General features: G+C 30.9%; 1 protein-coding gene and 1 long non-coding RNA gene across 3 annotated transcripts; one reads left to right on the top strand and one right to left on the bottom strand.

The window, feature by feature from the left end:
* Positions 1 to 5,628: 5,628 nt before the first annotated feature.
* LOC106680248 (protein odr-4 homolog) lies at positions 5,629 to 10,498 on the top strand. The gene is made up of 9 exons (XM_014419806.3): positions 5,629 to 5,806; positions 5,883 to 6,044; positions 6,130 to 6,335; positions 6,412 to 6,583; positions 6,702 to 6,872; positions 6,973 to 7,101; positions 7,179 to 7,269; positions 9,958 to 10,131; positions 10,206 to 10,498. Exons 1-9 carry the CDS (start codon positions 5,711 to 5,713, stop codon positions 10,382 to 10,384), a joined length of 1,380 nt encoding a protein of 459 aa, XP_014275292.1. The 5' UTR covers positions 5,629 to 5,710; the 3' UTR covers positions 10,385 to 10,498.
* On the bottom strand, positions 9,394 to 13,617 carry LOC106680249 (uncharacterized). Of its 2 annotated transcripts, none has more exons than XR_010842775.1 (3): positions 13,525 to 13,617; positions 13,270 to 13,390; positions 9,394 to 9,647 (listed from the first exon to the last, which is right to left on the bottom strand). It is a non-coding gene; the product is annotated as an uncharacterized lncRNA (long non-coding RNA). The 2 variants fall into 2 exon arrangements; XR_010842776.1 differs by lacking the exon at positions 9,394 to 9,647 and adding an exon at positions 11,711 to 11,818.
* Between the last annotated feature and the right edge of the window lie 209 nt (positions 13,618 to 13,826).

Here is a 13,826-nt window from a genome sequence, read left to right as displayed (position 1 = left end):
TAAATTACATGGAATATATGTTACTGAAGCATTTGGACCATGAAAATCCTGCATTTAATTAAAAAATGTGGTATTAGATATTAACATTGTCCAGCGGTTATAATTTGTTCTTAAAATGACAAAGGTGAAAGAGGGCTCAGCTAGATATGAGTCTAGAGCAGGACGTTATTACTTTACATAGAAAACAATCTTCCGAAGAGATGAAGTGGCGACAAACAAATTGTTTAAAACGTATCTAATGAGGAATGAAAACTCACGGAATAGGACCTTTCCAACTCCAAACTATCTTACCAGTAAGAGTTTTTTAAATTAATATCTTTATTGCAATTTACAGCTGTACATTATAATACTTTCAATAAATTTGATCTCAGTTATAATGGAGTGATACAGGCTTGTAAAGAAACTAAACTTGTAAAGCCACCCATTGCTAGCACTCTAATGACGTTTCTACAATAGCTGGTCTCGTGGCCATCTTCTTTACAAGTTCCTCGGAGGATTGTTAGGAATGGAAGAGGAAGCAAGGTTAGAAACTAGTGGGTTTGGGTTGTTAGGGAGTTTATAGTGGAAGGAATGACACCTGATTCGGGCTAGATTGGTTACATATGGAATATTAAGGTTATGTATGATTTTATTTGTGACAAAGTAAGGAGCATTGAGGGTTTCACGAAGGAATTTGGATTGTATGGATTGGATACGAGAGGAATTCGAAGGTTCAGTGGAGCCCCTAAACTCAACTTCGTACGTCCAGATTGGTCTTATTACAGTCATGCAATGAATTGGAAGTTTAGACCGTTTGTCCGGTAAGAGTCGAAATCAACGTTTTCTGTCTTTTCAGTCTTGGTCGTCTGTTCAGATGTAGTCCAAGGTAGCGGATCTGTTCGACAGAGGTAAGAGCAACATTATTAAAGGAAACTGTAGGGCAGTCGGTAGGTTTTCGACGAAGCGTAAGGTGATTTAATAGGAATTTGGTGAGATTTATTTTAATCCTCAACCTCCTCCAATTTAATCACTATTCTTCAAGAGTTGTGATATAGAATTGGAGAGTTTGGGATGCAATTAAGGGATTATTATTAACTTTTAGCACACATGTGTAATTGCAATACGTGGTGAGGATGGTGTTAGGATTGGTTGAGATATCAGCTGTATAGACTGTGTTGAGGATGAGACTGAAGATAAAACCTTGAGAAACACCAGCAGAACAAAAGAAATCGGTACAAAAAATCGGCAGTGAATCTTTTTGTTGAATAATTTTATCACAATTGTTTCTCGTAGTATAGCGTTTTCATTAATCGGACGCAGAATATATAATAATGTAACACTCAAATTTCAAACCGACGGATAAAAAGGCTCAAATAAAAAACTGAGGAACGTGCAATAAAAACCCAAAATCGTGCGGTAAAGACTCAAAATATGAATAAAATACCCAAATCCTGGAATAATCAACTTTATTGTTTAATTTGTAATAATAATACATGGTAAGCTTATCTAAACTTGTATCAATCAAATTTAACTCCCTAAATACTCAGTACATACATGAAAAGCTAAACTAATCTGATTAAAAACTTAAATGATATATTAAATGATTATCTATTCCCATTATGACGGCTGGATTCCAATTTTTCAACTTCTTAAAACTACCTCAATTCTAAGTTTTAGAAAAAATATGAAAGGCCACTATATTGATATGAGTATTTAAAAATATTCTCCTAAGCAAAATTCTCTATTTTATTTTCCCTAAAATTTCAGTTAGTATGTTCCATTCAGTTTTTTAATTGTGTATTTACTTAAGAATACACTATTAACAAAAAAAAAAAAATATAGGTATATTCATATTGATCAAAAATATACAATATTAATATTATTAGAAGTATAATATAGTTAATACAATATAATAATATAAAAGAAAAATAACTGAAATTTATACTAGTAACAACAAAATATGAAGAACATAGCTAGAGGCGGACAAGGAATCCAAGTTAAAATAATTACGCTGAACATTTTCTGTAACAAGCTTATTCTAAAGAGACTTTTTCATAGATACCCAAAACCGCTGGTTAATAATGTCCTAAAAATATTTACCACTTCTGTTAAATTGTTTATTTTTTTTTTTTTTTTTTTTAGTATAGAAATACACTTGAAACATTGATGCAATAAAAAATGCAGCAAAATTTATCCCAAAAATAGTAAAACTTGCAATTTCGTGCAGAAAGCAACTCAAAACGTATAAAATTGTGGAAAACCTCAGAACTTACAATTTCGTGCAAAATAAAATTAGTGTTCTATAGGAAGATGGTCAGGGTTGCGGTCAAAGGAGAAATAAAAATACAACTATCTATTTTTGTTTCTCCTTTGACCGTAACCCTGACCATCTTCCTATACATCAATTTTTACGGTCAACTATATATACATATATAAAATTAGTGTTATTTCAATGTCTTTTCCATGATTCGAATTTCTGTCGAAGCTTGGCGGAATTTGAAGCTACGGAACAAAAGATTCAATTGCGTGAAAATTATGACCGGCCTCTAGTTATGACACTTTAAGCAAAAATAAAATTGTTGGACAAATAACAAAAAAAAAAAAAATTGCAAATAAATAACACCAATACCAATTTGTTGCAGTAGCATTTATTCCTCAGACAGCCTGAAAAGGTTTTATATTTTTTTCAAAGGTAATTATTATTACACTGAGGGTCGGGAATCCCTTCCTCACATCGACCCAGTTGGATCTTTTGTGAGTTACTCCTCTTTTCCACTAGATATCCTATATGAATCCTATGCTTCATACAAAGCTCATTAATTCTTTTGGGTTTGTTCTAGAAATGTCTTCAGGTTTCATTCTGTCCTGTTCCAAATACTGCAGACTTCGGAAGGCAAGGACTTCACATTCACACAGAATATGCTGTGCCTTTACTTCGTCTTCCATATATAGACGACAGGTGGAACCCTGCACCAGCTTCTTCTTCTTGAGATGATATTTTATGGGGCAGTGGACCATGAGGAGTCCTATTATCGTCCTTAATTCATTCCTAGTAAGGTTAAGGTAAAATTTTGCCTTTTTCTTTTATATTTCAATAAAGAGCTTGGACTGTTTCATGCCTGGTTTCAATGCCCAGTATGTTTCCTTCTCTTTCTGTTCTCAGGAGTCAACTACCTTCCTGATTTCACCTCCAGATATGTTACAATCTCATTTCCTTTTATCCCCTCATAAATCCAGGTAAGTTTATTGCCACTGGCTCAAAGCTAATCAAATTCATATTTAGGATTATTTTTGATGGTTATATTTAAAAATAAAAAAAAATAAAATAAAAAAAAAAAATAAATAAAAAAAAAAGCGCAAACAGGAGTAGTACCATATTTCCATTTTCCCTATTCGAGCACATTGTTTAGATTGTGTAAAGGGGAGGAGTTGTAAAACAAGGGAAAAGTGAACTGTTTCATTTGTTCATCCCATAGCTATGTGAATAAGCAACTAAAACTCACCTCAAATTGTGTTTATCTACATTTCCAAACAAATTAAGCCGCAAAAATCGGCCGAGATTACTGCTTCATTTAATCAAATCTTAATACGACATGCATGTTTCCAGCTTAAAATCTACGTTATTCAAGCGCAATGCAGATTTTAAGAGCAAAACAGGATACTTTATTTCACAATAATATTGTATTTTCTAAGGGTTATACTTGTATATAAAACAATTCCCGAGAAATTAAATTATCCTTAAACTTATGTTATCATTTAATTATTAATTTGATAACGTTGCAAACTCCTGTCCATTTTAAAATCAATGTCTCCTTTTATTATACTCGTCCTTTTTTTCACGATCTTAATTATATTGCCATATAAACGTCATCCTGGCTGGTCTATGCTTTCCCTTTCGTCAGAGCACTGCGCTCTCATTATATTTTATCTAGCAATTTTATTATATTTTTTATTATAATGGTGTTTCCCATTGTATTCTGGGCTAAAAAATCTATAAGCAAACATATTGTTAAGACAGGTACAAGGTATACTACATTGAAATATGGGTTATTGGAGTTTTTGGTAGTCAGGTTCGCGTTTTGCTATTCTGAGCTCCTTTGCCAATGCATATCCAATCTGACTGTTACTGCTGTAATGTGAATAAATATTACCTGGAATTTTAAGAACAGTTTAAAATTATTGTACACACATAAGCTTTTATGGATTCATTGTAAAATTTAAGATCTAGTTCATCAATTTCTATTAGTGCTTCTAGTCTATATAAAAATAAAATATTCCAAAATCAAAATTGAAGGTGAACCTGATTATCCTGATTTTTCACATGTATAAGCTAATTATTATCTGTGGTTATTCCAGTAAAAAATATCCTCCGACTAAAAGAAAAAACTGGGAATACGGGATTTATAGCATAATTCCTTCTTACATGATTCATTCCCCAAATATGGAGCTATTTCTTCAAATCAAAGTTTTTTTAAATAAAGTACATTTATTAGATTTTTTGTATTGCCTTCAGGGAATGCTCCTTGATAATATTTTGAAACTGGCGCACACACTTAATGATGCAGTTTTCATGATATCGATTTTTTAAAAAAGTTTTGTTCTAGGGAGAAAATACTGAAAACAAAATTGAATATTTGTCACTTCATAGCCACGCTGATCACTCCTTAGTCCTAAGAATTTTTCATTGGGGCTAGTAAAAAAAAAAAAAAGATAAGCATATATGTAACGAAGTTGTGAAACACTACGAATCTATGACCGAAAACTGTGTTTCATCTTAAATTATAAATGGTTCTACTCCAATAATTGAAAGAATGATAAAAACATGGCATCCATTTGTTCTAGGTTTACTCCCAAAGAAACTAATACCAAAACTTGTAAAGTCACGGTTTCAGCTTTTTTAGTGACAAAATAAGCATAATATATTTTATAACTAGATAAGAATTAATGATTATAAAGTGAGGAGAAAATGTTAGCTTCAAGGAGGTTCATAACATAAAAATAAAACTATTCACATTTAGATGGTTAATCATTCTTAAAAAAACCCTACAATTAAAATAGCGTTTGTATAATGATTCTTATAACATAGATATGTAGAGTGATTTTCAAGGAAAGCTTCATTTTCATGGCCAAAATTTCGAGCAGTGGATCCATCTTCAAAAATTCCCTAATTTTTCAAATGGCTTCCTGAGATCATAAAGAACAATATGTAACAGAAAATATAGTGTAAATCAATTTTTTGGTACCAAATTACTTGTTTAGAGTGATAGAAAATAGCTTAACCACCGACCTTAAAAGGAATCCCGAATGCGAGCGTACAACGGAAAGATCTTTTTGTTAGGTCTAAAAAAAAAATCCATATATTCTGAGTTTACAGAAGAAAGTTTTTGGAAGAAATTAATTTCGTTACAGTTGATAGAAATGATAATCGAGAGTTTGAGACCGCACAAAAGTGACATTTGTTTTGGAATCACCCAAACATCCTCAATGCTTTTCCTTGTATTTTTTTTTTTTTCATCCAATAATGCTATCTAAGAAGTATCAAACAAATAAAATGTTACCTATTGTAACTATTACTCAAAACCCACTCTCCATGGTGCACTGTGATCAGTTGACAGATACTTCTTTGTATAACTACTTCAGCTACTCATTCGTGAATGCATAATGTATACTAAAGACGTGTCCTTTTTGGTTGTTTAGTTCTGTTCTTAAGTATTATTTAATTTTTTTTATTATGGGAAGGACAGTTTTGGCCGATGAAAAGTTGATTGCAACTCTATGTAATATTTCAAAAACTGGTGGTTTTGTTCCAGGACTTATCGTAGGACAGGTACATTATAATTCTTACGTATCATAGAAGCACTCAGCATCTGTCAAAACCATTGTAACCAAAAAATATTTTACAGTGTGCTATTCCTAATCAAAAAGACTACATTGTTCATTTACCAACCACACCATCATCAGTGCAAAATCAAGAGGAACTAATTGGAGATGGAAATCCATCTGTCAAGACATTTGAGAAATTGATGGACATTGATGAAATTACAATATCAGAACATGCCAGAGTGGTTAATACATAAATCATGTTAAATATTCTAACTTTATAAATTCAATTTATGTACAAATTGTCCTTTAAAAACTATGTCATCACAGGTCACAAGGATGTTACCAGGTGGTATGTGGGTTCTGGGGTTTTTTGTTGTTGGACCTGGAGATTTATTTTCTGATAAAAATTCATTAGTTAAACTTCGCTCTATTGCCAACAAAGTTCACAATTGCACTAAAGGCAATGATTTCATGAATGGTAAAGATCCAAGCAATCAAAAGATAATTCTGCATTTTTGCTCTATTTCTAAGAAGTAAGTAATTACGAATTTTATATATTCTGTTTATTAAATAGTGAATATCTTGTTCTTATAATTAAAAAAAATTTAGATACACTTGCAAGACAATTGAAATGGACAATCTCAATTCATCAATACGTCCTGTAGATTGGAAATTCAAACCATATTCTACATCATGGCTCCAGGTTGATTCTGTATTAGACTTTGATTGGCTTCCGCCATTTTTTGTAATTGATCATATGGGGACTAAGAAAAGATTACTGGTAAAAGATTTAAAATATTTCCATCTAGTGTTAAGTTGCATTTTATTGGAATTCGCTTATTATTAATATCTTGTAAATGTAAAGGTTTGGTTAACAATCATAATATCTATTCGGCCAGGAGTGTCTCAACAAGTTTAAGGAACATCTGGATAGTTTAATTTATGTTATTAATGGTAACTTTTGTGAACCTGATCAACTTTTAAATACCATTGAGAAGCCTGTTAAAGAGAACAATTGTGATGATAATAATGAAGATAATCATTACAATCTCATGTTCTTTGAATTTATGGTAATTTAATTTAATATCCTACTTATTTTTAATCAGTTTATATAATAATTCTTAAAAATGTAATTGTATTGATTGTTGAATTATGTTTCTCTTATCTAAGGAGCCACCAAAAGATGACAATGTTGAAGGTGCTCTTGTGATAGAAAAATCCTCTGAGTTGAGATTCAATGGTATATTGACTAGTAGAATTTTTCTTCATGAAAAGGCAACTGCCGAAGATGCTGTCAAGGTTAATTTATTGTTTCATTCATTATTTTTTATCTTATGGTATTATATTGTTTTATAATGATGTTATTATACTTTTAGGCTGTGAAAGAGGACTTTGTGCGTTCTTTAGCATCCAGGCTTGAAATGCATTGGCAGACAGTTGAGGAGCCAGAAGCCTTTGATGAAACATGTACTATATTTTTAATTTATGAAATTAATCAAATAAAATTAATGATACATTATTGTCCAGTCCTATTGTATGTTTACTTGCAATGTTTTGGAGAAGTTCTGAAAATTTTCTTACTTATATTTTTTGTTGGTGCAAATTACAAATTTCAACTTTGTGGTCACCAATTTTCTCCAGAAATATTTAAAAAACAGGTGTGGTGTGGCATCACAGAACGTTTACCTTCCACACTACATACATCACCAAGTTTTTTTAGAATGGTGGGTTTATGTTGATGTTTTTTGTGACAATCTTAAAAAAAAAAAAAAAAAAAATCTAAAGACCAAGGTATGCCAAAAATATGACCAACAAATTTTTGTTTCTCTGTTGTTATAAAAATTAGTATTTTAGGGTTTCTAGATGTTGGAATGACTTATAAATTTTGTTCTTACTAAGAATTCAACAGTTTAACAAAAGATAACCAAGCTGTAATACAATGAGGATAAATCTTTCCCTGTCTGAATTAAATGTTAATGTTTTTCTTTTATTTCCTTGAGCTATTCATAATTTTTTTTTTAATATTCCGATTTATGTTGTTTATCGTTGCTAACAATGAGAGCTTTATTTTTCAAATAATCATAATTAAATGTAGATTTTTTTTTTAAATTCTTCATTTAATCCCTGTCAAAATATTTCAATGAAAATAAGACATTAAAGACCATTTAATGTTTAATCAAAATTGTTGGAGTCATTTTCGAGAAAATTAAAAAAAATATAAACATTGATTCTTTAAAGTGGCGCTTCCAATTTTTATTGAAAAAGTTTCTGTTACAACCTAGGAATATACCTGCCTCAAATGTGTAATTGCAGTTTCATACGACTTTTACTTTTTGAGCTAGTTCTAACACAGACACAGAGACCATTTTGCGAGACTTGACTTGCAAAAAAAACAGTGAAAATTCAATTTTATAAAGTAGTACTTCCAGTCAGCCAATTTTATCAAAAAAGTTGTTGTCACAACTCAGGAATATATCCATGTTAAATATGTAATTGCAATTTTGTACGATTCTTACTTTTTGAGCTAGGCCCACCCACACATACATAGAACATACACTTGGGACCATTTTGGGAGTCTCGATTGTTAGGACTCAGGGACACCAAAATGTGTATTTCCTTTGAAAACTTTTTTCTCTTAAGAGCATGAAACTGCATATTTTTAGAAACATCCTTCCATATTGAATCAAGAAAGAGTAAATTCCCTACATTTTTTACTCTATAATGTTCTATGTCTGGGACAGTATGCAGGAGTGATTGCTCATTTAGTGTTGTTCAGACAAATGAGTGCCTGAAATAAATCTCTAAACAAAAATGTAAGGAATTTACTCTTGCCTAATTTAGCATAAGTTGATGTTGAAAAAAAAAACATTATTTTAAGATTTTATTTTTTATTGCTTGTAGGTCACAAAGTTGAAATTTGTAATCCAAACCCTAAAAAGCTTAAAAGACGAAATTTTCAGAACTTCCCATGGAGATCTCTTTCTTGTCGCTAGTTAACTGGACTATAGGTTTATTTTAGTAATTAATTTTAGCAATAAGTTTAGATATTAAATTTATTTTCTTAATGATACATATATGATTTTTCCATGTAACAAAACATGCAGATAAACCATTTTTCATTTTAGGGTTTAAAATTCATATTTAGAATAAACTTGATTTCTAATTAAATTAAACTTTTTGTTTCTTTAAAATAATGAAAATTAAATTTTTTCATCAGTGTGACCATTAAGGGAATTCTGATTTCTTTAAATTGTGTCTATACTGGGCACGCAGAATTGAGCTGTACCAAATGAAACGAACTGGTGGGATCAGTTCTTTTTCAAGGTGTTCCATTGTACACATGCCCACCCTGCATACTGTTCTATTGGTGTTATAATTTAAATTATATCTCTTAGTTTACAAAATCTGTGGTTATTTGTAAGTGCAGCATATATTTTCAGGATTTAAAGAAAAGGGTGTTAATTGTGATGAAAAACTATCAATATGATCTTAAAAAATTAAAATAAAACTGATGAAGAAAATAACTTTATTTTTTAATTTCAAAATTCATTTGATTAAAAAAACAAATGTTAAACATATTTTAATCCAATATTATTTTAAACCTCATCTACTGAGAAAAAAAAAATTTTTTATACAAGGGAAATGAGCACGTGAATTTAATTCATGTCCAAATACAACATACGCCAACAAACACTTTCCATTGATATGCTGACACGGAACGGATTATGGTAGCACACACTCTTTAGTTGCTCAAAATTAGGTGATTCATCAACCAAACCACATGTTCAGCACAGACCTGCATGCCAGTATTCAGGTGTGGACACGGTTTCATACATATCTATCATCTATAAATCATCAAGAACAGTTTTACTATTTTCAGTACTAATTATATTATTGCCTACTGTTTACTAAATATGATTTTTCATTGGTATTGTAATATTATGACTAATTTAATTATTTTATCACATTTTTTTAGTAAAAAAATGTAATATTATAATTAATTCAAAGTAAAAATATATAAAAAAAAAAAAATTAATTCAAGAAGACTGAAATATCATCTAATGAAAAAACAATTCAGTCTGTTTTTAAAGTCTCTGTGACTGACTGATTATCTACCTGAAAATCCCAATTTTTTATATTATTATTATTTTTTAGCTAAATATCTTTTACGCTCTCCTCCAAGAAGGATTCTTTTCAAACCAGAAGATTCAGACATTGCATTTTCTGAATATTTATTTGAAGGAGAAACTGAAGATGAGGCCCTCCTTAGCATAACAGAAAATTTAGGTTTTGCTAACTGTCAAATAATTGTCCTAGAGCATGATGCTGGTGAGTATTATTTCAATAAATTTAATTAATAATGTTATAATTGAATATCACACTAAGTTATTTTTAAATTTTAGATCCTGCTGAAATCAACAACTTGGAAGACGATGTTGACTTGGCTGGTTCTGCTGAAGGAACATCTCATTCTTCTGGAAGGATTAAGAAACAAAAGTCGAATTCATTTCTTTTGTACGGGATAACAGCTGCTTGTCTTACTCTACTTCTTTCATTGCTGATTCATTTTCTAGTTTCGTGACTCTAAAATTTAGTTACGATTATTTTTATTTTTTTTATATTTTAATCATTTTATACCACTTATAATTTATAAATTGTTGCATTATACATATATCGTATATTTTTAAAATGGTTATTAGTTTTTGTTTTGTTTTTTAATAACAACCTCCATCCTTTATTCTCCTGTAATTTTTATTGTCATTTGTTTTTAATTCTCATTTTTGAGCTGTAATTTATATCAGGGGTTTAGAAAGAAGTACTGATTAGGTCTAAATTATATTGTAAATTTCTTAATATTCTCTGTTGAAGTATTCATTACATGCATTTTTATAACTAATATCAGTTATTTAAAGACATGTTTACCAAACAGTTTATTACCCTTCATTTCCTTTAATGTTTTCCACTTGACACTCTTTCATATTATTAGGTACCACCTATGACTCTTTGGTCTTCTATTTATATTGGTTTTACAATTACAAAATTGTTTTCTGTAGAATAATAGAAATTTTAAAGTTATTGTTAATAATATGTCAAGAAATATATATAAAAATCGTTTTTCAATCTAAATCAGTTAAGGTGTGGGATACAAAATAAAACTTGTCCTGATATTTCAGTTATAGTTCTTCTTAAGGATTATAACCAAAAAATAATCAAATATAGTAGTGTTAAGATAAAGCAGTACTTCTCAACCTACAGAAGTCAGCATCCCATTAAATCAGAAAATAATAAGTCTGTGGCCTACTCGAAAGTATTGAGGGGGTAAAGGAATACCTAGGCAACAGGGAGAGACCTCTCTCCCTCAAAAAAGTTTATAAGCTTATAAAGGAAATTAAATCACCCCTAATACAGAGGTATCTGTGTTAAAGCTGGGAGAGAAAATAAAAAAAAGGTTTATTGGAAAATAGATGCTGGAAATAAGTAAGTACATATTGGTATTTGGTGGGAGAACTAGTCAGGCAAGTGGGCCACCTGGTCCTTTTCTTCCAACCCCTGGCGGCTACAAGAGTTGCTACTGTGTACTAACCGAGGTGGGAGTTTCAAGATTCATTTTACAGGACCGTGACAAACAAATATTAAGGTGAGAATCAAAACAACAATGTTCTGAACCAGTGCTCTGGGACCTATGCCCCAACCCACGGCCGTCATGTCCCTTAAGTAATGCCTGTCATAAAAAATTGGTTTATTGTTAAATACTTAATTAATTTGTTTTTCTATTGAAAAAAATTAATGCGGATTAAAAATTGTCCCTAAATTATATTAATAAAAATATTTGCTGTGCAGTTGTAAAAATTACTTATCATATAAAAATAATTATTTTAACTTTTTTTTTTTAAGAAATATTTTTATACACATCATGAAGAAAGGAGGGTGATTCCCCCCAAAAGCATAATTTTCTGGGCCGCATTGGTAACGAATGTATCGACTTCAAACATTCCCTAATTTTTCATCTTCCTTCCTGGAATCATAAAAAAAGGCATTCAACGCAAAATAGAGCTCAATTCACTGTTTTGGGGTCCAAATCCTAATATGTTAAAACGGTGGAAAAGAGTTTAGCTGCCAACCTTAGATGGAATGCTTAATCTTTCCGCCAACAGACGAATACAATCAAACCGATCTGAATTTAAAAAGGCAAGAATTTATACCATCTACTTTCGTCATTGATTGATTTAGTGAAACAAACTAGAGTTTATTATATTATATATGATGTTAAATGTATTTATGCGTAAATTTTCATTGGTTTATAAAATGTTTTAAAAGGAGGGTTTACCTTAAATATGCGTAAGATGACACTACTTTAACTTATTTTTCTTACTGACCACAGGGCCTCTAGAAAGCAATATGTCCATAGGCAATTCCCAACATTGCCTATATGGTTAATGCCTGCATTGTAGCCCTGGAGCTTTGTAGCAAGTAGTGACTCAGTGGACATAAGGCCTGACTTGGAGTGAAATTGGTTCCCCTGGATAATTTTGGTTCGGACCAACAATCTTAAAACAGATGAAGTAGCACTCTAAATATGTCAGTAACTATTTTTCTGATTCTTAACTACCGAAGGTAGGGAGGGAAGTGTTGTGTATTCATGTAGGAATTAATAAAACAATTCTATAATCTGAATCAAAAATTTTACGTTTTAGACGTCGAAGAACAACTCTGATTCCGTGTCTGTCGACCTGAAGTCAAATTTGTGTTAGGACCTAATCGAGCGAACAGTTATTCCGATTTTGATGAAATTTTCAGGAATTTTGTGGAGACCTAGCTCGTCTCATGTCGATTTTGTTAAATTTCATCCAATACTTTCGCTTAAACGTATTTTCATCAACTCACCAGTACTGCGAAAACAACTCGTCTGATTTGTTCTAAATTTGTATGAAAGATGGAGATTTCTGTAAAAATGATCTATATCTATCTTAACTACATCAGATTCCGTCTTCTGCTTTCGTTTACGCACGCATTAATGTATCTTCCTCGACACACCTTACATTTCGAAAACGGCTCTTCCAATTTGGTACAAATTTGAAGGAAAGTTGAGAATTAGTATTAACATGATCTAATATAAATTATAGTTAATCTACTTTCACTTAAAAATACATAAACGTATTTTCTTTAACACACCTATATTTAGAAGATTATTCCATTTTACCTTAAAGTTGGAGATTAGTATAAAAATGGTTCAAACTATATTAAATTTCATCAAATACTTTTGCTTACCCATGTGAAAACCTAATTTCCTGAATACAACTATGTTTTAGCAACAGCACATTCCGTATATTTTATTATCAAAAGACAAAGCATGAATACAGATAAATATTTAATGAATAGAATTATAATTTACATACAAAGAAACTTAAAAAGAAAAATAATATGAGGGAAAAAAGAAGATAAAAATAGTGAGGAAGCTATACTTACCTAATTACTTGTCTGACGTTTTTTCTTACCTTTTAACGTTATTTATTAGCTATATAACCACAAATAAACGAGAAAATAACTTTCCAAAGTCCAAAATATCTTTCCAAAAGGTGCCTATGTTCTAAAATTCAAAATTGATTTTTTTTTTTTAATTCAAAGGAAAAATAACAACTTGTTAGTAATAAAAAAAGTGTCTAAATAGTAACTAAAGAAACTAGTTACAGGCCTAGTTCGGCACCGCACTGGCATACTTACATATAACGTAAAGCCGTCATACCGGATCCCCAACCCCGACAGTTACCCGCTAAAATAAAAAATACACGGAAATGGGGTAAAACACCCTTATCGGTAGCAGGTGCATGCCCCTGGCCCGGCACTTTTCGAATTTTGAGTTGAAACTTATACACGAATTAGTACCTAATTAGTACTAATTCGTACTAAAATTTCAGAATTAGTACCCAAAAAGATCGCGAGTTAATACGTGTTCAATTCTGCCGGGCCAGGGACATGCCAGCCCGGCACTTTTTGAATTTTGAGTTGAAACTTATACACGAATT

The sequence above is a fragment of the Halyomorpha halys genome, unplaced genomic scaffold (assembly GCF_000696795.3).
Source record: "Halyomorpha halys isolate HHAL.00 unplaced genomic scaffold, Hhal_1.1 Scaffold251.1, whole genome shotgun sequence".
Classification (NCBI taxonomy): Eukaryota; Metazoa; Arthropoda; class Insecta; order Hemiptera; family Pentatomidae; genus Halyomorpha; species Halyomorpha halys.
Note: the sequence above shows the minus strand (reverse complement) of the source record. Positions and strands in the feature narration are given on the sequence as shown.